This window comes from Rhinatrema bivittatum, chromosome 18 (assembly GCF_901001135.1).
Source record: "Rhinatrema bivittatum chromosome 18, aRhiBiv1.1, whole genome shotgun sequence".
NCBI lineage: Eukaryota > Metazoa > Chordata > Amphibia > Gymnophiona > Rhinatrematidae > Rhinatrema > Rhinatrema bivittatum.
The window spans coordinates 51,240,166-51,263,952 of NC_042632.1; the positions used below are offsets into that span (position 1 = coordinate 51,240,166).

Here is a 23,787-nt window from a genome sequence, read left to right on the forward strand (position 1 = left end):
GCCCAAGAGACGCTAGTTCTGACTGAGCTTGGCCTCTTAGCTCTTGCCGTTTTGTGTCTTTTACTCTGGTGCAAGGTGTGCACCCTCTGTCCTCCGGCCACAGCTTCTGGCACAGTTTGGTCCTCGCCACTGCTCTGCTGCAAACGCGGTGAATGTGACTTTTCTTTACGCGGGGCAGGCTATGTTGCTTGGTTTTCCTGTTGGCTTTGCCCAGTTTTCCAGATCTTGCCCATCTTCTAATGTCACCACCCCGGACTGCTCGCCGCTTTCCTCTCTCGCTGTTTATCTCCGTCGCGCTCTCCGGTAACCAGATTAGCTCATTTTACCCCTCCCCCTCTAAGCGGAAAACGTTAGCAGGCTTTACGAGTCGCACGTGGGAACCGATCCGAGGGCTGAGCGTTTCGCATCCGGCTGCTCCCGGGCCAGGAGTCCTGTGCAAACACCCACCCTCCCCAGAGGGAGGGAATCCCAGGCAGTGCACCATGGCCACGTCTCTACCACGCTCCACAAGGAGGCTCTGACCTTTGCCCCCGCAACCGAAGGACGGGGCTGGATTTAGTAGATAGGCAAGGGCCGAGGGCACCAGATTCGGAAGGCGCCCCAAACCCTGTGCTAGTCCCCGTTGCTCTTTCCTTTCTGGGGGGTGAAATCGTCCCCCCCCCCCCCAGTATTCTGCCTGTGGGCAGTATAATATTAAATCCAGCCCTGCCGAAGGAGCCCCGCTGCAGTGCGAGGGCTACTCAGAGGGGAGCCGGACACGGCACCCCAGACCTCACCTGATGAGCCTGCAGCAGCCCAAAAATGAATTTGAAAAGAGTCAACCTGACTAGAGATCAGACAGGCCCTCCATATGTAATCTTCCAGATGTTCTGTTCTCCACCATCCTTTGCATCTAATAAGTACTCAAGGCAATCACAAAGCCTCTTTGGTCTGTTTGCTGGGCAGAGCGGGTGGACCATTTGCTCCTCTTCTGCCGTCATTTCTCTGCAGGTTTCTCTGTTTTTCACTTTTATTTTTTAATAAACTCAGAGCAGAACTTCTTTAACTCGTGTCATCTCTTGATAGTGGAATGGGTGTGGCTCTTTATCTCTGCGGGCAGGCACCCATCTCCTGCCCCTGACGGTCTGGTGCGGCCTTCGCCGCGATGCACTCCCTCTGCATAAGGCTGTACCTGCATCTGAAAATACACGGGCACCCCGTGGGGGGGGGGGGGGGGAGGGGAAATAATGCAATTTCGTCAATACTTCACAAGTGGAAAGGGCGGCAGAGTTTGCTGCTCACCCAGTCGCTGTTTTGTGTTACATTTTTTGGAATGATTGTAAAGGAGCATTTTGGGCTATAAAGGCAAAGACATTTTGCAAGAAAGGCTCTGCTGGTTGCCGGTGACTACGTCTTCAGGCTTGTCTTAAAGTGCCTCACGTCGGCTCCCTCGGCCGCTAGTGCGAGAGGGAGATGGGGGAGCTGGCAGGTGACCCCCCCCCCCCAAGTTATTATTGTGCAGTGTTGAGTCCATGCTTCAGTAGTATCAGTTTCATATATGGTTAGTTATTCATTTTTAAGTTTTATTTATTTGAAATATAATTTTTGCCTTTAGTTTTAAGATTGTTAGTTGCGTTATGTTTTATGCTTATTCTGTATAATGTGTTTTGTTTAATATTATATACATCAGCTGAAGCTCCTTTGTTAGGCAGTTAAGTGGGGATAAATAACTGATAATTATTAAAAAGCCTTAAACCCACAGAATTAATTGCAAATGGCACTTCATCACAAACTGAGAATGACTGAACTTTGCCAGAGTTGGTGTTAGGAAGAAACAGACAGTGCCTGGATTACACTGGGGTGGATGAAGCAAACGAAAGGAGGCAGTGAAGTCAGCAGCAAAGGGAACAAAAAGCCCATACTCTGTGCAAGAGGGAGCCAGCAAAAAGTAAGGTCTTCTGGCCGCTGTGCTGCTGGTGGCGTTCTGTACTGGTTTTGCACATCCTGTGACCCGCACGCAGCTCACTGTGTTGAGTGGCGTGGAAGTAACTCCTTGGTGCTGTGGCATGGTTGACACTGCCTTGGAGGCGAACCTACACCAATAGCTGGAAAATGCACCCTGAAGCAGGAGAGACTGGAGCTTCACCTAAACCAGTCGCCTCCCCTGCAGGTTGAGCCCTTGGGTTCTGGAGGCCAGCAGGACTTAGGTGGATCCCTAGGGCAGTCAATAGAGCAAGAGTCCGAGAGCATTGCTGGGATCAGGACAGACAGCAGGCAGGGGAAGCCTAAGACAGGCCAAGGTTGGGGCAGGTGGCAGACCAGCAGTCAGGTGCAGGTGGCAGGTGAGCATGGTCAGGTCCAAGGCAAGGGGTCAGTACCAGATGGTCAGGCCAAAGACATGCAGAAGACGCTGGATGAGTCTGGGACAAGAAGACGGGCTGGGCAAGAACACAGGAACAGTCAGGACCGCAGGAGCAACACACACTACAGAAAGCAGGAGACCCATTGCTGAGGCATTGAGGATCATCTCAGGAAGCCTTAAATAGGGAGGACCTGTGATGTCATCACAGGGCGTCACGGGGGCTTTTCCCATCATGCATGCATGCATGAGTAGTGAGGGCCGGGGACTGAGCAGACAGATGGCAGCGTATAGGCGTGGCGTGACAGGCTCCTCGGTGTTCCTCTGTTGGCGGTGTCTATGCCTCAAAAGAAGAGCAGCCGGGTCTGGCGTATGGGACCATGCCATGGACCACCAAACGTAACACTCACTGCATCGTGGGGGCTCTCGCTGGGGTTTGCTGGTTCTGCCTAGTTATTTTTAGCGGCGCAGATTTGAAAGCTCGTGAGCGGCCTCAGCAGCGGGCAGGTCTTCAGCCTCTGCTCCTGACCCTTAACCTGTCCTTTCCTGAAAGTTCGTAATCCAGTATCACCTTCGCGAAAGAAACAGCCTGCAGATGTCACTCGCGTCGTGATCACCGACCGTGTGCCCAAGCTGGGCCAATGAACTTTTCCCCAAGATACGATTCGCAGGCTATCTTTGGGGGAGGGGTTTGGTCAAGGAATGAAATACTCTTGGATAATAGGTAACACATGCAGTTTGGTTGAAGGAAGAGATCCATCCGTTGACGCCAATGTATCTTCGTCCACTAAGCGCTGATTTATGGTTCATGGAAAACCTCGCTGATGCAGGCCCTCTGTCTGGGAAGAATTTAATGACTGCCTAAGAAATTATAATGTATACTTTTTAATCATTTGAAAAGCAGCTCTGATTGTGATTTGCTCTTTGACATGTTGCTTGGCTATGAATGATGGTTTGGAACTTAAGCAGGCACAGACTATTTTAAAAGAATAAAACACGAGGACTCATTAACCGCTGCTTTATTTCTCCATAGATTGCCCTGACGATGTAAATGGAAAGCATTACCAGCTGCATCTTGTCAAGCTGTTCTCATTCTTTCTCTTTTTTTTTTTTGTGGTAAGAACATAAAAGGGCCACTCTGGTTTTTGAAAGCCGCGGCTGCTGCGGAAGAGACATGCTCAATATGCATCCTCCATAAAACAGGGAAAAGCAGTTGGGCTTCCCTGTTCTAACAGTCCGATGTGCTCCTCAGACCTCCTCGTGCTGCCGCAGCCTTTGCCGTCTCTGTACTTGGCAGCAGGAGAGGGCGAGGAGTCGGGAGCCCGTCCGTGGTCCCTGTAAGGGCTTAGAAGCGAGAGGCGGTGGGTCTGGTCAGCTCCAGCTCCTTCCCCTTCCTGCAGGCGCAGTTTCCCCCACTCCTCTTGCCTTTCTTCTGGGCCCCATCACAGCTCCTGCTCACTTGCTACAATTCCCCCCCCCCCCCCCCCCCCCCAAATTCTTCCAGACTCCTCAGAGTGCCCATGGGAGCATCAGCTCCCAACTTCCAGTTTCTCCAGCTCTCAAAGCTCCACCCCCCCAAACCCTCTACTGCGTGCTTGCTGGGAGGAGGTTTTTCTACCCCAGCGTTTGCATTCCCCCTCTCAGGGAGCTTTCACACACACCCACGGCAGAATTTTTCTTACGCTGCCAGTTCACCTCCAGTGGCCGAGCAGGGGTCACACATTAGCAGGCGGTCTCCTCTGAGCCAGTACAGAACCAATGCCCCAAAGTGTAAGAGGGACGTTGGCCGACGATAGCGCGATGACCTCTCTACTTACCGGGCATTAAACAGCCCAGGGAAATGTTCACAGGCAGAAGGGCTCTAATCCCCTTTTTTAGTGGCTGAAATCCAGCAGGGGGCCTGCCCAGTGTCCTCTGCAGTAGAAATAGTGTTCGGGCAATTGCCAGGTTCTTGTGGCCTGGTTTGGCCTCTGTTGGAAAGAGGATGCTGGGCTTGATGGACCCTCGGTCTGACCCAGTATGGCAATTTCTTATGTTCTTAATATCTTGCATAAACGTGGGGGAAGGCTTTCTCGCCATTGCCTGAAATATTAAATACCGCGTGGCACTTGGCAGAAAGGTGCTGCAGGACTCTGCGAGTGCTTATGAAAAGGGGACGGAGAGGGCAAGTCAGCGCTCTGATCCTTGCTCATTATTAGGCGTCTCGCACGCGCCTCTGCCTTCTGCTCGCCTTGGACTCCTGCTTGAATTAATTGTGTTTCACTTCTGAGGATATATTGACTTTGACGATTCATAAAGGCAGCACATAAAGGTTTAAAATTAAAATGAAATGAGTTCTCTTTACCTTGGCATTATTCATTTTGGGTTGTGTTCATGGACCAGGTCACTCCGTGTCCCGTTGTAAGAGCAGTGACGGTGAGCGGGCAGAGGAGTGCCCTAATTCAAAAGCTGCAGCCTGTGTGACAGAGGAGGACTCTCACTCATTTGTGGAGCGGTTCGCTCTCTCTCAGGAGTGATTTCCTCTCTTCTCACTTCTTTGGCCAGAGTATGGTCGATTTCCCCCCCCCCCCCCCCCCGTGATTTCCCTTCCTTGTGTGCATTGTAATGAGAGAGGTGACCTCACCTTCTTCCGCCTTTCAGATCTTCCCCCCTTATATAAAGCTACACCTTCGGTATACTGCGCAGTATTTTTCCAAAGTGACATTGAATAAAAGAATGCTGATGCTAAGTCCTTTGAGTAGCTATCCCTCCCTGCCCTCACCACCAGTTCCCTTGAACCCCCAGGGGACTATCCGTGTCCATGCCAGTGCTAAAAGTCGTCCTCCCTGGCCTGGGATCTGATTGGCTCCTACGGGACTTAATGTCATTGGCGATGTCAGCACCAGTGGGGCTCCGTAGGCTAGCCTCTCGTGAGCGTGCCTCTTCCAAGAGATGCTGGAGACTTGTGGGGAGCTGCTTTCACAGTAAAGCCACGGTAGTGGAATAGTTAAGGGGGGAATATTGTTATTTATTGTGTGTACTTTAGAAATATTGCAAGCTGCATGGAGCGCACAGCTCGCTGAGGTTGGTGAGTCCTCTCAGCATTGGCATCTCAACCGTTGATGTAACTGTTGATCTTTCTTATGTCAATCCCTGGCAGTATGAATCATAAAACAATTAGCGGTAATAGTTTCTCTACCTCCTGGAAGGTTGAAGTATGTCAGCAGCGTTAAGCACAGCCGGTGTCAGACGTAAATTGTTTGTATTATTATGGGTGCAGAGCCCTCTGCAAAGATACGTAGGGTCTATGCAGAGGGCATAGACCCTACGTATCTCAGGTCACAGAGAACATAGTAACATTGCAGATATCGGCAGACAAAGACCAACATGGTCCGCCCAAGTGAGATTCATTTACTTTAGATAGAAAAGCGCACAAACTCCTATATGCAACCCCTCATCAACTCCCCTTCCTTCATGTCTCCTATCTGAGCTCTGATGTCCCCCCACCCTGCCACTGGCCTCCACACCTGTCACAGGCAGGCATAAAACCTACTACAGTGACATCCTCCACCACCTTGGCTAGCAGGCCACTCAGGCCCTGCCATCCCTAACTCTGTCTCCAACAAGAACAAGACCCAGGCAAACAGCCGGGTCACCTTCCGTGTTCACTTAAATGTTATAATAATCCTCACAGCCACCAAGGTTAGTGAGACTGTTGTAAAAAAAAAAAAAAAAAATCCAGCCTCGCCACGTGAATTAAATGCTTGGCTATTACCAAAGTCCCTCCATGCTCGAGGTGGGTCAAGAGTCAGGCTCTGGTTGGGCCATGGGCAACCGATAGAGTGCATAAGGGGACGTGCGTCCGATCAGAGCTTGCAAGGATATCGCCAGCATCTGCAGCAGAGCTCTTCAGAGACAGCCCAGTCCATGGTGAATTTGGGAAGCTGGGAAGTCAGCACAGGGAACCAGGAACAGGGCGGGAAGCCAGGAAAAAGCAGAAGACTCTGGAGTGCCAGTGAGGACTGTTTTTCACGTCAGAGCTGCCTTTAAATCCTACTATCAATCAGGATGTTCCCTCTGCTCCAGCGCTCAGGAACTTCCTGAGCATTCCCCGTCTTGGCTGCTGCGGGAGACGTATGTAGCCCCTGTCCTAGTTTGCTTTGGCTAGCAGGGCTCAGGGGGGGCCCTCTGTGGGGCGCTGGGGCCACGTCTGACTCGTGCTCCCAGGATCTTCCTCCAACAGTGGGGGGAAAGGCTCTTAAGCTGCCTGCATCTCACAGTAATAGAAACGCACTGCGCACGTCAGCTGCCGTTCAAAAATAAATCCTTTTTTACCAAATACTTGATTGCAGATGGAAAAGGTCACAGAGGGAACACGTCGGGATAGTGCACTTGAATGCAGGAGGAAAGAGCCAGAGGAAAGTCACAGATACAGTCACTTATAGAGCTGCACATGACTTCTTCCCAGCAGGAAAACTGCAGACTCCTCCTGATGATGCTTTCCAGCCGCTCTGTGGGACTTTCTCCGTGCTCACTCCTCCCAAAATAAAAAAAACTTTCCTTGTCCAAAACACCGAATAAATCTCTCTCAGACTCCCTGCTTCCTGCAGACCTCTTCTCTGGTTCCTCGGAAGATCTCACTGGTCCACTCTTGGGCGTCCCCAAAATAAATCTCCCTCGTCCTAAAACCCTGGAAACCACCCCCCTTGGATCCATCGGCTCCCTTCTCAGGACAGGAGATGGGAAGGCAAGCACTGTACTGACCGGCACTGAGCTCTGAGCTACAGTCGAAAGACACCTCCTCCCATTAAGGGATGTGCAGGACTAAAAAAAATGTGTTTTCGGTTCGTGGTCGGGAGGATTTTTTTTTTCCCCAAGAATTTCGGTTCGTGGATTGTATGATTTGTTTTCATTCGTGAGAAAAAAATGAAAACAACTGAAAATGAGGCCTCCTGGAGCCTCCCACCCAAAAAAATGCCGGGGCCTGGATCCCCTATTTATCCGGTCTGGTGGGGATCTGCTGGCTTCGGGGGCCCCTGATTTGAATGAATTAAGCTCAGTATCAGCCTTATTCGTCGCAGTCTGCAGTTTCGTTTTACACGAATGTACATCCCTACCTCCCATGAGGGAGTGTCAGACACCCCGCTACACCCTTACTTCCTATGACCTCATCTACCAGTGTCCAGGGAGAGACACTTTTATGACATCTTACAGGTGTAAGTTAAGGTAGCACCAATCACCGAAACCAATTTTCCATCTTTTAAAAAGAATCTCAAAGCATGGTTCTTTAGGCAGGCGTTTGAAGATAGGAATGAGAGTAATGCATAACTTTGTTGGCAAGCGTTTGGAGAAGAGAGAGAGCTTTTTTAGCTGGACAGTAATGGTTATCGCTGGACTTTAGTGAACTTTTTTTTATTGTTTTATGCTTCTATATTTTATTTTATGTTTTAAGAGGTTATTTATTTTAAATGCTAAAGATGTATTATCAATTATGTGTTTTATGCTGTATTTAAATTTTGTAATATTTTATTGTTGTAAACTGATGTGATTGCTCCAGAACCCCAGTATATAAAGCTAAATAAATAAATACATATTTGTGTTGCCTGTCGCTCTTATGAATGTTCTTGGTATCTTCCCTCCAGGGTCATTGGTTTAATACCCGTTCCTCCTTGGCCTTAGACCAACAATTCAATAAAAAGGAGCTGAAAATTGTAGGGAATGTGCTGAATTCAGTACTTGGCTTTGAAGGGACACAGGAGCGCAACCTGAGGCAGGGAATGCTTTCTTTGAGGCAGGGGTTGAAAGTCTCATGGAAGATATTTTCAATTTACTGAAGGGGGTGATGCAGGATTCTCCTCCTGGTAGACGAGACGATCTGGTAACCAAACTGGTGATGGAATTCAAGTTATTCTTGGGACAGATACCAAGAGCAAGAAGGGAGATGACCAGAGGCCAAGTAGTAGGGTCAATGGGCAGACACAAATAGGCAGATTGGGTGGGCCGAAAGGCCCTTATCGGTTGTCGACTATTGTATATGACGACATATCAGTTTTATTGTCACACTACCTGCACGCCTGTATTTAACAGACTGGGGGATGCTGTACCTGGCTAGGGGCAGAGGGCTGCTGGGATGATTTTTTTTTAATATATTATATATAGATATAGATATTAATATAGATATATTTTACTTTTCAAAGATTCCACCCTCAGGTGAATAGCTTGGGAGCACTATACACAAAAAGCAAACAAAAACGTTTAAGATAGCCCTGCACTTCTAATCTGTTTTCTTCAGCGGAGTTTGGTTTCCGTATAAACTTTTACCACCCTTTCAGGTTTCCCAAGTCTCCAGTTACTGGAGCTTTTGGTTTCAAAGCCCCAATTGTCTTCGTGCCTCTCCCAGGTGCTGTGAGCTCCGAGTGAAAGTCTGCACGCCCCTGGCTCCCTGGCTGCACTGCACAGCAGCCCTTGCGCAAGAGCTCCTGTGGTCTGGGGTTTTTCCTTCAGCATAAATCAGAGCAGCTTTTCATTCCTCGGGCTGTGGCCTGAGTACAAATTAGCAGGAAGTTCCCGATTTAGCAGCTACGGCCTGTGCCTGTCCAGTGGGAGTCAAAAGCCTTGGACACCACAGCCTCTTCCATTTCATTGTAATTAGCCATTTTCCCCCTGAAAAAACAAATCAGCAAAAATAAACATTATTTCTTTGAAAATGTGTGATTTTGAAAATAAATATAATTTATAAAGGGGGGGGACTCCCCAGAATCACTTGGTGCACTACCTAGGGTCAAACCACAGATGCCAGCAATGGGGGTGCAGTGGATGCTTGAGCACCGCCAATATTGGGTGAACTCCTTCACTGTGACCAGGGAGGGATAATTTATGTTCAGTTTAGCACCCCCCCAACTCATTCTGAAAAGTTGTCTCCTATGGGCCTTGCGCCGAACACAGAGCGGGGAGTCTCCAAAGCCTGAGAACCAGGACCTGGCCAGGCACGGGGGAGTCCTTGAACAGTAAGCACTGTCGGGCAAGGCCCTTTCTGAAACTAAATGTCCTCTGCAAAGGAGGGGTTCAGTCATGGCTGGACAGTGACTCGCCCGTCCTCCAGGGCCACTTTCACTATTTAAGCTCCTTCTTTCCACAATACAAAGTTTGAAGCTGCTGCCGGGTTGGTCTGCTTGAATCTGTAGAATGACGCGTCAACAAAGGAGCTGTAGGTGATGCAACCGCTACCTCGGTGCCACCTTTCTTTGAACCCCCTTCCCCAATCCACTTAGAAGTAAGGGCACACAAAAATCCTTTGCTTGCTTATAGTCTGCTTTCAGGCTCTTCAGAGCGTATTACATTCAGGTACTGCTAGGGTTTCCTCTGTCCCCAGAGGGCCTGATTTACGAAGGCTTTTCTCTTGTTCTCTGGGATAAAAAGCTTAAAGCCTTACGTTTCTACCTGAGGTAACGGAGAGAGAAGTGACACATGGAGCAGCAGCGGCAGGATCTGAACCCTGGTTCACCATCCATTGCTCTAAGCACCAGGAGACGCCTCCTCTCCAATGTGAGCCCGGGCTTTACTGGACCATTTACTGACTGCTAGGTCTCCCCCGGCAGTAACGTAGAAGACGTCCGACATGAAGGTCCCGTCCCCCTTGCAGTGAGCAGCTTCTGAGAAGGGACTGGCTGGAAAATGGGTCTTCTAGTGGGACAGCAGTTACCGAAATCGGCATGAAACTGAAGATGGCAACGGTTTTGGCGCAAAGTGAGTTTGTTCTGGGGGAAGCTGCGGGGACGGGGCTGCCAGATCTCAGTGGCTTGGCTCTCACCCAGCCGGCAGTGCTCCTGCCTGCCAGGAATAGGTAGGAGGAAGTCTCTTTCTCTAGTTCTGCTTTCGTTTTCGAGTCGCTTGACGGGCGCTGCAGGGATGTTTCCTTCTAGACACGAAGACAGAGGGCCATGGAGCAGCGGCAAGAGGGGAATTACTGATGTGCAATCCTTGTGGTCACGCAGAGGCCCATCCACTTTTGGCTGTCATTGCCTCATAGGATGCAACCAGGAAGTGAAAAGCAAATTGTAAATCTCACAAAGAGGAGGCAGTAAAAAGAAACGGGTGGGCGAAGAGACGGATTTCTGACCAGGCCCCAATAAAACGCGGGTCAATGGGGGAGACCTGGATTATGGCTGAAGTTTAAGGTCGAAATGTGAAATTTATATTTTTAACAATCAAGTTTATTGTGTTAAAAAAGGTAAGCTGAGGATGGCTTCTTCTTGGTCTTTCGGGTGAGTCTGAGAATCTCGGCATTAGGGGGTGTGGAGGGGGTTATCGCCCTGCTACCCAACCCCCATTGGGGTCACACTGATACGGCCCATGCCTAAGCAGAGGGCTTAGAAATAAATGGTCCCCACAGCCATCAGTTGGCAGCAGAATACACCTTCCGGCCCGGTGCCGCACCGTGGGATAATTCGCCCAGCAATCTGCGGGACGGCGTACCAACAGCCTATTCTTCAGCCCTCCGAAACAGGATCAGAAACTTAGCAAGGAATTTCTGGCTTTCTTTTCCCATGCTATTACGCAAATATTTTCCGGTTCTCTGTGCCAACTATTCTTCACCCCGCCCCCCTCACGCTTCACTTTCGTGCCACGACTTATGTAGCATGGGGTAAGGAATGAAAAAAAGAAACCCCAACCCAAAACTGCGAACCAGACTTACGGAAGGGAGTCAGCAATGCTATTGTGCATTCCTGGGTGTCTGCCCCCCAGCTGTGGCCTAATCACCCTCCTCCTCCTCGTAGCAGCCTACATGGGTGATGAGGCTTCGGTGGGTACAGGTCCTGGCACAGTCGGTAACAATGCTGAAATCTCCAACTGCGCACGGCGCCTCTCACAGACAGCACTGGAGCACTATAATACTTCTGTTACCCATTTCTATGTAGTGCTACAAGGAGTGTGCAGGGCTGTGCACACACACACACAGAAGAGACAGTCCCCGTCCTGTGGAGCTTACAATTTAGACAAGACATTGAGGACAGGGTTACTTTAGTGGAGCAGGGACCACTGCCCTCCAAAAGTAGGCATAACATGGCTTGCACTCTTGCCACAAATGCATATCATGTTCTGGGCCCGGGCGAGAGAGCGCTGCTTTATGGCAGCCGACAACCTATATGGAGGCGGCTTAGACATTGTCCGAATGGTTCTGACAGTGAGTTAGAGAGGTGGTGAGAAGGGAGAATGGCAAACCTGCTATGTAAACTCATTGAAGGATTTTCTTTTTCTTTTATTCCTTCCTTGTCCCAAGACAGCAATAATATATATGTGTGTGGGGTTTCTCCTTTTCTATCTAGCCTAGCCCTTGCAGTCACAAATGTTTTTGCCAGGGGTCGCAGAGTAAGGCTCTGTCTTCCACCGGGGTGCGCGAGCATCCCAAATCTGGCTACTAGGCATGCAGTAACCGAGCCCTGGCCGGTCCAAGGATGTTTTCTTTTTCCAAAATGTTTTTTTTTTTTAAACACAAAAAAAACAAACAAACATGTGGCTGGGAAGGGAGGCTGGAAAGAGAAATCCGTGAGAGGCTTTTGTATCCGTGCGCTGGATGGAAGGCAGAGTTTGACAGCGAGAGCAGCGGGTGCTGAGTAATCGGAACAGGAGCAGCGGGTTCCCGGCCAAGCTGCAGGCTTTTGGCAGCGCAGCCCTGCACATAAGTGGAAGGAGCGGGGGGCCAGAGAGCTGCGGTAACCGAGCGCGCCAGGCTTAGTGCATGGCGGGCGGGCGCTGTCTGTCAGTGACGTCACCCTGCAGGCTTTTGGCAGCTCAGCCCTGCACATAAGTGGAAGGAGCGGGGGGCCAGAGAGCTGCGGTAACCGAGCGCGCGCAGGCTTAGTACATGGCGGGCGGGCGCTGTCTGTCGGTGACGTCACCCTGCAGGCTTTTGGCAGCTCAGCCCTGCACATAAGTGGAAGGAGCGGGGGGCCAGAGAGCTGCGGTAACCGAGCGCGCCAGGCTTAGTGCATGGCGGGCGGGCGCTGTCTGTCGGTGACGTCACCCTGCAGGCTTTTGGCAGCGCAGCCCTGCACATAAGTGGAAGGAGCGGGGGGCCAGAGAGCTGCGGTAACCGAGCGCGCGCAGGCTTAGTGCATGGCGGGCGGGCGCTGTCTGTCGGTGACGTCACCCTGCAGGCTTTTGGCAGCGCAGCCCTGCACATAAGTGGAAGGAGCGGGGGGCCAGAGAGCTGCGGTAACCGAGCGCGCGCAGGCTTAGTGCATGGCGGGCGGGCGCTGTCTGTCAGTGACGTCACCCTGCAGGCTTTTGGCAGCGCAGCCCTGCACATAAGTGGAAGGAGCGGGGGCCAGAGAGCAGAGAGCTGCGGTAACCGAGCGCGCGCAGGCTTAGTGCACGGCGGGCGGGCGCTGTCTGTCGGTGACGTCACCCTGCAGGCTTTTGGCAGCTCAGCCCTGCACATAAGTGGAAGGAGCGGGGGGCCAGAGAGCTGCGGTAACCGAGCGCGCCAGGCTTAGTGCATGGCGGGCGGGCGCTGTCTGTCGGTGACGTCACCCTGCAGGCTTTTGGCAGCGCAGCCCTGCACATAAGTGGAAGGAGCGGGGGGCCAGAGAGCTGCGGTAACCGAGCGCGCGCAGGCTTAGTGCATGGCGGGCGGGCGCTGTCTGTCGGTGACGTCACCCTGCAGGCTTTTGGCAGCGCAGCCCTGCACATAAGTGGAAGGAGCGGGGGGCCAGAGAGCTGCGGTAACCGAGCGCGCGCAGGCTTAGTGCATGGCGGGCGGGCGCTGTCTGTCAGTGACGTCACCCTGCAGGCTTTTGGCAGCGCAGCCCTGCACATAAGTGGAAGGAGCGGGGGCCAGAGAGCAGAGAGCTGCGGTAACCGAGCGCGCGCAGGCTTAGTGCATGGCGGGCGGGCGCTGTCTGAAAGTGACGTCACCCTGCAGGCTTTTGGCAGCGCAGCCCTGCACATAAGTGGAAGGAGCCGGGGGCCAGAGAGCAGAGAGCTGCGGTAACCGAGCGCGCGCAGGCTTAGTGCATGGCGGGCGGGCGCTGTCTGTCGGTGACGTCACCCTGCAGGCTTTTGGCAGCGCAGCCCTGCACATAAGTGGAAGGAGCGGGGGGCCAGAGAGCTGCGGTAACCGAGCGCGCGCAGGCTTAGTGCACGGCGGGCGGGCGCTGTCTGTCAGTGACGTCACCCTGCAGGCTTTTGGCAGCTCAGCCCTGCACATAAGTGGAAGGAGCGGGGGGCCAGAGAGCTGCGGTAACCGAGCGCGCGCAGGCTTAGTGCACGGCGGGCGGGCGCTGTCTGTCGGTGACGTCGCCCTGCAGCTGCTGAGCCCGAGGGTGAGCGGGAGCAGCCAGGGACGGAGGCGGTGTTTAAGGGGCTGAATGGGGCAGCTTGGAGAAGAGAGGGATAGGAAGGAGGGGGGTGGGACAAGTACCCGGGGAATTGAATGTGGCCCCTGTGCGGCGGAGAGGTGTAGAGAAGCTTGAGTGTGTTCAGGAAATAAACATCTGCTGCTATAGTGGGCAGGGGGGCAGGAGGAGGATCTTCCAGAGCCCGGGGTCACCTCTCTGACAGACCAGCAGGGTACATCCCCTCAAGGGCCTGGTACTGAGGGGAGACAGTTAAAGAGCCCTGGCCCTCCTGAGTCAGGGGCTGTTTGAGACTGCACTGAATGTAATCCGCTTTGAAGTGGCGAAGAGCGGAAAATATACAAAAAGAAAATCGGATCATTTCCCAGACGGGAGCAGCCAGGTGCGTGTGAGGCTGGGGGTTTTCCACGTACACCCTTGGGTGCCCAAGGAGCAGGGTGAGAGAAGCCGCAGGCCACCCCTGGACTCTGCTGGAGTGGGACCCTCCTCCGAGCCAGAGCGCTCCGGCCTCGGGTCTGGGGCCTCTTGAAGACCCTTCTGATGGGCTTTCCTGTGGCTGCACAGAAGGCCCAGTGAGTAACCATCCGTCTGGTGCAGGAGTGGAAGAAAATGCAACGGGGAACGCGGGAGGGAGAAGTGAGAGAGAAACCATCTTCACAAAGGAAGTTTCTGAAGAGGGAACTAAAGCTTCCTCTGAACTGTGACTGCATTTGCGTTGTCCTCCTCCCTGCATCTGCTTGTCGGTCACTGAAGGCTCTGAACTAAAGGATCTTTTCTTTGGAGCCCAGTTAGAGACCGGAGAGTATTTCATTTGCTTGGAGCCACCCTGCCCCCAGCTCTCGGCCCTGGAGAACCGTGTCCCCATTTCTGGGTTCTGAATACCAAGCCCCCCGAGACTGGGGAGGGGGTGGTGGTTTATATTAATTACATTTTAAAATGTATATTCTGCCCTTTTTAGGTGGTTAGCCAGTTCAAAGCTGATTAACCCCCTTCAAACAAAGTAGCAGATGTGTGGGGCAAGATTTCCTTTGAGTAAAAATCCCCGCTGGCTGTGCCCCATTAAACTATGCCTTTCTATATCTTCTGTGATTTTCCTGGCACTGAAGTCAGGCTCACCGGTCTATAGTTTTCCAGATCACCCCGGAAGCCATTTTTAAATGTCTGCATCGCATTTGCCACCTTCCAATCTTCAGGTACAATGTACAATTTAAATGATAGGTTACACATTGCTAGTAATAGATCTGTAATTTCATGCTTTATTTCTTTCAGAACTCTGGGATGTAAACTATCTGGTCCAGGTGATTTGCTACTTTTTATTTTGTCAATCTGCTTTGTCAATTCATGCTTAGAAGAATTTCACCCTCTCTACTGTACCTCTCATTTGCGTTCGTGCAACTTAAATGCATAACCCTTCATTTTTTAGCATTAAATCTTAGTGGCCAGACTTTAGACTATTCTTGCAGTTTCACTAGCTCCCTCCTCATGTTTCCCACATCTTCCTACCCTGTTGTAGATTTTGGTATCAAAAGACAATTCCTCTGCAATGTTGCTTGCGGAAATGTTGAAAAGGACTTTATGCAAGGATTGATCCCCGAGGCACACCACAAGCACCATCCCTCTGCACAAGCTGAACTCCGTTTATCACAACCCTTTGCTATCATCACACCCAACCAGTCAGTCCCTTTAGGGTCCATACCAAGGGTGCTCAGTTTAGTTATACGATTGCTTTCGGAAAATGATGAAGCTGATTATATACAAATCAGACTCCAAGCAGATGCAAGCCTTCTGTTGTGTTTTCTGCAGGTGCTGAGCAAGAGGCCGGGACTGTGTGCGCTGGCCCATTGTTCCCTTGCAACAGTACCAGCAGTGATTAGGTCTTTGCCTTGTTTTTCTAGCTCTTTGCAAGCACTGAGAAAAGGAAGCTAGCTATCGCACCTTTCCAACCTTAAGGATTTAACCCGCGCGTCAAGGTTGAAAAATGCATCTTGTGGGCTTTGTCCAGCTGTGAGTTGAGCAGATGTTAGAACTCCCCCTCCCGAGAGACAGCCTCATGCTCGGGTTCCTCAGATCAGCTGTTTCCGGAGGCATGCAAAGTTCCCAGCTCCTAATGAAGGAGGCTTCCTGTAGACATCTATTCTTCCCCCAAAATCTCCCTCTGCAAGCTTTTAAATGCTGATGTGCATGGATTTAAATGACAATATCCTGATTAATATCCACTGAAGTCTATTGTGACTAGAAGAAGGTATTTTTCTATCTGAAAAATAATAAACTCCCCCCCCCCCCCTTCCCAAATCACTGAACGAGCAGCTTTAAAGGTTCTGGAGCAGGGACTTTCCTTCGTGGCTTATCTTTTATTTATATTTGACTGGGCTGCTCAGAGGCCTCAACATGGCAGCTACTTTTACACCCCCCAGGGGCTCTGAGACGAGGAAGCACAATCTTGCTTCTGAGTGGGAACATTTGGGATTCGCACATCTCGAGCTTCAGCAATCCTGTAGGTGGGCAGCGAGGCTGTGACTAATAGCATTGGCTAACGTCAGGGAAGAGCTGCAACCCGTGCCGGCCCGGTGACTCAGCGGGAACGCCGCGCGCTGTCAGGCAGAGGACTTGGATTTGATTTTCAGCTCACGTCGTTTGTTCTCTCGACCGGGGGAGGCCGCCCCGGCACCAGCCCCAAAGTACATTATTAAAAGATAAAGGGGCCCGATGCAATTTCAAGCTTGAAACAACGTGCGACCAAACCGGGCACACCTCCCCCCTCTCCTGGGCGCCCCGATGCAATAGGAAAATGAGCTGCCGCACTAAAAAGGATGCGCTAGGGATAAATAGTGCTTCCATGGCATTGGGTGTCCAGGAGATGTAGCTGTGCGCCGGTTAGGAAAACGGATGCCCAGTTAACGAGCATCTGCTTTCCTAACCCATGCACAGCCGTTTTCCTAATCTGACCGCTACCAAGATTTTTTTTTTTTTTAAATGCTGCTTCCTGTAGTTCGGGATGATACTGAGTAGGAGGAACCACAGAAAAGCAGGATATTTGGCTTTTTTTTTTTTTTGTGGCGGCTTGGAGTGCACGATGACTTAATGCCAGCCCCGGAGCTGGTGTTAGGTTCTGCGTGTTAAATCGTGCGCCTCAGGCACACGGTGATTTTTTTTTTTTTTTTTTGCATCGGGAGTAATAGGTAATAGCCTCATTTACATTGTACTTAAATGTGATGAGCGCTATTAGCTACACACTGGTTTGGACGCGCGTTTCAGACGTGCTAATCCCGTTGTTGCATCGGGAGTTATTCTAGCATGTCCAAAACGCTTGTCCAACCGGGTGGGAAGCTGTAGTGCATCAGCCCCAAAGAGAGTAATGGGTCCCTTTCAAAATGTGCTACCACCAGCAGGGCAACTTTTCATAAAGGAAGGCTACTGTTCTAAGAAGTCACTGAAATATAGATATTTTGTCAAGATTGGGTTTCATAAAGGTTCTTGTAGGTAGAGTAAGAAGGCAAGTTGACTATTGGTCTGACACCACCGCCCCACGAAAGAAAGATTTTTGTATAAGGTAGAAAGTAGAGTGCCAAGAAGTCATTATGGTGGAAGGAGAAACTAGTCCTACCTGGAATCCCTTCATAAGAACATAAGAAATTGCCATGCTGGGTCAGACTAAGGGTCCATCAAGCCCAGCATCTTGTTTCCAACAGAGGCCAAACCAGGCCACAAGAACCTGGCAAGTACCCAAACACCAAGAGGATCCCATGCTACTGATGCAGTTAATAGCAGTGGCTATTCCCTAAGTAAACTTGATTAATAGCCGTTAATGGACTTCTCCTCCAAGAACTTATCCAAACCTTTTTTCAACCCAGCTACACTAACTGCACTAACCACATCCTCTGGCAACAAATTCCAGAGCTTTATTGTGCGTTGAGTGAAAAAGAATTTTCTCTGATTAGTCTTAAATGTGCTACTTGCTAACTTCATCTCCCCCCCACTCCATTTCCTTCTTTTCTTATGTGGATCCTTTGTAGAGCAGAGGCCTTGATTTATTGCAGCTCTGTCTAATTAGATAAAGCAGTCCCTGTCTTCAATTAAACCCCATCTAATTGCCTATCTTTGGGGTCCATGCACTACTTGATGCGCTAGAATAGCTCTCCGCAGTAATGGGATTAGCGCGTCCAAACAAGCGCGTAGCTGATAGCGTTCATCACACGTAAATGCCATGGAGATGAGGCCATTAGCTATTACCCCCCAATTTAAAAAAATCGCCATGCGTGCGACGTGCAATTTTTAACGTGGAAAATTTTACGACTTCCTGGAGCAGGGCATAAAGTCTTGCTGGGCATCAAGGGCTCAACTTAAAAAGCAAAAACTACTGTTCTGCGATGATACTGAGTAGGAGGAACCACCGAAAGCAGCACCATGCAAAATAAAAAAGGCTTGCCTGAAAAAAAAAACCCATTCTGGGCGCACAATGTACCCGCTCCAGGCCGTGTATATTGTAATGGTCAATCGGCTGCCGCAGGCTATAACGGACACTTGTACTGAGCGCCCGTTTTCCTAACCTGCACATATCTCCTGCACACCTGATAGGAAAGACACGCCATGGACACGGTTTCCCCTAGTGTGACCTTTTTAACGTGGCACTGCATTAGCATATTTAATCGCATGCCCAGGAAAACGGGTGCTTAATATAAGTACCCATTTTCCTAACTACCGTAGTATCACAACGATACTAATAGTTAAGGCAACCTTGTTAGAATGTAACTTTTATGCTCCTTCAAATTGTCTCTTGTTGTATGGTTGGTTATAGTTCTGCTTCGTTCGATGTAAACCGAATTGATTTGATCTGTATCAAGAAAGTCGGTATATAAAAGCCTTAAATAATAATAATAATAATACTAATAGGAGGAGTCACAGAAAGGATTTTTTTTTGGTGAGCCCTTGAGCGAAGCATGTTTTAATGCCAGCTCCTGGGCAGGCGTTAAAATGGGAGCCTTGGCTGCGCAGCAATTTTTGGCATTGTGGGGGTAATGGCTAATAGCCTCGTATACATGGAATTTGCATGTGATGAGCGTTATTAGCTATGGGCTTGATTGGACACGCGTTTTGGCTGCGCTAATCCTTGTATTGCATCGGGGGTTATTTTAGCGTGTCCAATAGCGTGCTACCCCGTGTGCTGGCCTGAGCACACTATATTGTGTTTGCACAGGCACTGAAGAAAGGAACAGAAAAACTGAACCAAGAACATACAATCACTTAAATAAAAAACTGAACCAAGGGCCTGCTTTACTAAGGGTTGAATTTTTTTTGCATTTCGTGGGTATGGGAAATTGCTTGCTCTATTTAGCTCATATGTTTTCCGTGGCAGTTCAAGACGAGTTTCAGGCGGAGAGGCAGTTCTGTAGAGCTAGAGAGCTTCCAATCTTGTACCCGAGATAATGAAGTGAAGTGCCTTGCCCAAGATTTGAACCCTGCTGTTCTAAGCACTTGATACTCTTTCACTGCAGTAACTCCCTCTCTAAGAATGCAATGAGATCAGTATGTGCTGCTCGCACAGCTGAGAGCGAGCCGGATAACTGCAGTGGCAAAGTCTTAACGTTAGGCGATTAACATAAAAAGGGGGGAAATTACAAAAATAGTAACGAATAACAGTAAAAGAAAGGGAGCAAAGTGCTCTTTAAAAGGGGCGGTGACTCCACTGGAAGCTCCTCCCCCCACAGGGCCTACTGCCACTCCGGTGGTCTCAACCCCCCAGCCCCCTGCCTTGTCCCGCTGAAGGCTCCGCCCACCTCCCAGCCTGGCTCTGACTGGCAGAGTCGGGGATCGGGGCGGGGCGAGAAAAACCCCTAGCCGACCGAAGCGCACCAATGAGAGGGGGGCGAGCGCCGACGCAGCCCCGATTAGCTCATCGGCCTTTCCCGGGGCTGCTCTGCCCCCCCCCCCCCCCCCCTCCTGAACCCACGCACGAGCGCTGGGAAAACTTTAGGCGCGCGCTGGACGGAGGCGGAGCAGCAGCAGCAGCGTCGGAGCCGGGCCGCCCGCTGAGAGCTGCGGCTTCCCCGCCCCACCTTCCGATGGCCGCAGTGCCAAACCTGCCCCCGGGAGGTGTGAGCCGCGAGGGCCGTCCTTCCCATCCATGCATTGCCACCCAAGCCCTCTGAAGAGGAGCGGCTCGAGGATTGGCTTTTCTTTTTAATTATTTTTTTTTGGGGGGGTTTGTTGTTGTTGTTGTTGCTGCTGCATTGGTGCGCGCGCGATTTTATTTTATGTTTTAAAAGCCATGGGATTGCCCGCCCTGGAATTCAGTGATTGCTGCTTGGACAGCCCGCAGTTCCGGGAGAAGCTGAAATCGCACGAGCTGGAGCTGGAGAAGACCAACAAGTTCATCAAAGAGCTGATCAAGGACGGGAAGTCGCTGATCGCCGCCCTGAAAAGTAAGTCCCCCCCCCCCGTGGTGGTCCTCCTCCGCACCGATCGCGGCGCCGGAAGCGGCGGCAGGCCGTGCCCGGGGCTGGCAGTGTAACGGGAATACCGAGAGAGAGCGAGCGGCTTCGCTTCCTGCTCCATCCGCTCCTGCTTAGTATTTCAGGACCTCGGTGATGCCACCGGTAGCCGGCGCTGGGCACCCCCCCCCCCCCCCCCGGGCGATGCGCTCCGCAGAGGGGAAGCGAAACCCTTCTCTCTCTCTCTCGGTGCGGGTGGCTGCCTCGCTGTAGGACCGGGCTCCGCCGATCGCTGTACCGCGTGCATGAGCGGCTCGGCTCATCCCCCGTGGGGCGCTGTCAGTGAAGCTTTGCTCCCTCCCGCCAGCGCTTCGCCACATTTTTGGGGTTAGGGAAGTCCTTTTGATGTGCAAATCACGAGCCGCAGCTTTTATTGTCCGGGGCAGGGGAGCGATGCAAAAACATCCAAGTGTGCATTTGTGGATAAATAAGATGGATCGGCATCGCTCCCCTGCCGGGGGGTTTTGCTGTCCTCCTTGAGGATCTGCTGCTGAATTTTCCCCTTTCTTCTCTGGGCAGAATTCCTTTAACGTGGGACTGGCCCTTCCCAGGTGTTTTCCCTCTAATTTCCATGGAAATGTTCTTTTTTTTCTAGACTAGCCTCAAATCAAAGTTGACATAGCCATTTTTTTCGCCTCCCCCTCCTATTCGAACCGGTTTCTCTGTGTAGAATATGATTTATTCTCTTCTGTAAAGAAGGTGCTCTTAGTCTGGCGTCTGTAGTGTCCGCCTGCTCAATACACACCTGATCCATCTTATTTATCCACAAATGCACGCTTGGATGCTTTGCTTGAACTTTTCTATACGAGTTTATTTAAGTGGGAAAAAGCACTATTTGGTGATACTGATGTACCTTTTGATATGTTATATCAAGACTGTATTTTCTTGGGATTTTATTTGGGCAATTTGTGATCTGTGACAGTGACAGCTGGTGGCATGGGCTGCTGGGTGTATAGGAACTGATTTATTATTTTATTTTTTGGCCGTCTGGAACAGAGGGACTTCCTTGGCTCAGTGGCCCACCTTGACTGGATAGCTCAGAGGAATGGTCACAGTCTTACGGATGTTTTTTTGTTAATGGTCTGTTAGTTTCTCCATTCACTTTCAGCTCAGTCAGAATCAGTGCTGGGATCCTGGTGCCATGAGGTTCCCAGAGATTTTTCCCCCTATTTTAGGGGACTTTCCCTGCTAGTCTTGACCTACAAATACCACTTAAAAAATTCACCTCCGCCAGGCCTATCAGGGAACACTACAAAGAGTCACTCCAAATTCCAAAGGCCAAAACCTACCAACATAAATCCTTGAGTCTCAGAGCCTTCTCATCAGCAGGTCCAGCTCTCTGGAACTCTATCCCACCTGATTTGAGACAGGAGCCATGCTCTTTAACATTTAGGAAAAGACTAAAAACTTGGCTTTTCAAAAAAGCATTTCCAAGCCTTGAATAAAACCTCCTCTCACTAGCACTAACTCGTATGCAATAATGGAATGTAAACACGAATCAACCAACCTCAAACCCTCTCTCACTAATTCCTGCTGAATATTTATCATACTATTACCATTCACAACTGTCATATTATTCATTTGATTACCTATGTACCGTTTCATAGTCTTATTTTTTCACTTGCTATTCTAATGTATCAATAGGCTGAAATGTAAATATTGTGCTGTTCAATTTCTCCCCTTCCATCCCAAGTTTATTTTCCTTGTTTTTTGTAACTTTCCCTCTCCCTTTTTCTGATTCACTGTATTTAAAGTTCAAGGTTCTTATTGAAAATATTGTTTGTTACGTTATGCTTTACACTCCTTGATATTTGTAAACCGGGTTGATGTGATGCCTATCATGAAACTCGGTATAACAAAAACAATAAATAAATAAATAGTCTGCTCAGTGAAGCCTCTGTGACCCTGCATCATGGGATCTGAATCAGTTGCTCACGACTCCTTCCCATTGGGGGCTGTGAATGGCAGTATCCCCGGCCCCAGTCTGCTTGGGATGCAGAAAACCCAACAGGGGAATCAGACTGCAGGACAGCGGACAGCACATTACAGAGCCTTTCACGCTAGGCCACAGCTTGGAATCCCAGCTCAGGTGGCCTGAGTGAGATAAGCCAGTGATGTCCGTTCAGTCCCAGCGGCCGTAGCAGAAGCGTTCACGCTGCCGCTCCCATTAGACACTCGTGAATTCTTCTGCGGGCCACGTTGCCAACTTGTGACCAAGACACGGTGAGAGAGTTGTGAAACCCCCTGAGACTGATGTATCAAGCCCTGCGTTGGGACTGCGACGCTGATGTTCGGTGCCCGGTTTCTTAACCCAGGACCCACAACATTAAACTCCCCATGCAGTAAGCAAATGGTATGTTAATGCATGGGGAGTCTAAAATGCATGCTTGGCCTAGCTCAGGCGGGGATTCCCTTCCTCCCCTTCCCAAGGGGTCTCTGTAGCATCCCCAACTCCCATTTTCTGCCTCTCCCTGGCTCAGAAATCCAACCCAGACTTTCACTTTCTCAGAATCAGATGGAGAATAGTTTTGGAAAATGTAGCTAAATCCAGTCACTCATGTTGTCTTTAGCAGTTTTATTATTATCTCTTGTTTTTCACTTTAATCCTACTTTACATTTGGGTAATGCAGGCATTTCCCGATCCCCAGAGGGCTCACAGTCTACGTTTGTACCTGAGTCACAAGGAGCAGCAGTGGGATTTGAACCCTGCTCCTCCTAGGCTAATAGTAGCTTCAGTAAACTTTACATTGACTTTAGGGATTATTCTGAAGAGTTGTGGGTTAACTCGCTGTGGGAGTGCTGTCATTCATCAATCCGCCTGGCCTGCTGAATACCCACCGTTTGTAACCTGAGGTTGCTTTGAACTCGACCACAATGTCCTTCTGTTTTAACGGCGCAGGAGCTTGGCAGGTGCTACCCGCTGGCTCCTGTGCTGCATCTGTAAGTGAGATGGAAATGCACCAGGCTCGTGATGGACTGGTGCTGGCCTGCGGACGTCGGGCATGGCACTCGTTGCGTTAGGCACAGAGGAGCTGCAAAATCAGTTCGAGTGTCTCTCTTGAAAAAAGAAGATTATGGCGGCTACCTCCAAGCCGAAGCTCCGGGGAAAAAAAAAAGATCTCCGTTTTGGATTCCTGTAGGCAGGATACATGCGCATCCCTGGAAACTGGCGAAAGATGCACGTGATCAGCCTCTGGCTTAAAATTAAAAGAACATGACCTACTCGTTACTACATACAACATTCACATTTTATGACTTTTTTCCCCCCATTTTAAAATATTGCACTAATCAGATCCCAGCAGTTGAGTCTTAAATTTTTGGTTGCTTGAATGGTTTAGTTCCAGAGTGCAGTGCTGAAAGCGGAGATTTGTGGTTTTCTGGATGTTCGTTTTTGCCCTCCTGGAGGGAATATAAAGCTCAAAAACGAGGCTGAAATGTGCAGGGTTAGTTGAAGAGTAGGGTATCGCCTGGAGGATCTTGCACACTGCTTTGCACAATTCTGGTGCATGTAAATGTGCAGGCATGCTGACGTTTTACTTTTTCTTCCTAAATGTGGTCTCTTTTTGGTTTTTTTTTTCCCCTCTCACTTCACTCTTGTTATCTTTCCCTTTCTTGAGCTCAGGTG

The 23,787-nt window shown here is 50.3% G+C and overlaps 1 protein-coding gene across 6 annotated transcripts in view; it reads left to right on the top strand.

The window, feature by feature from the left end:
• The window catches only part of ARHGAP26 (Rho GTPase activating protein 26), a 357,099-nt gene that overhangs the window by 51,762 nt on the left and 281,550 nt on the right, over positions 1-23,787 (top strand). For 3 of the 6 annotated variants that reach the window (XM_029583876.1, XM_029583877.1, XM_029583878.1), the window contains exon 1: positions 19,599-20,093. The exons of 1 other annotated variant lie outside the window; for it this stretch is intronic. In XM_029583876.1, the coding sequence (XP_029439736.1) occupies positions 19,940-20,093 (154 nt within the window). In that variant the 5' untranslated portion in view covers positions 19,599-19,939. Of the gene's footprint in view, positions 1-19,598; positions 20,094-23,787 lie in introns of those variants that run through there. 2 more of the 6 variants (XM_029583875.1, XM_029583879.1) reach the window with 2 other exon arrangements.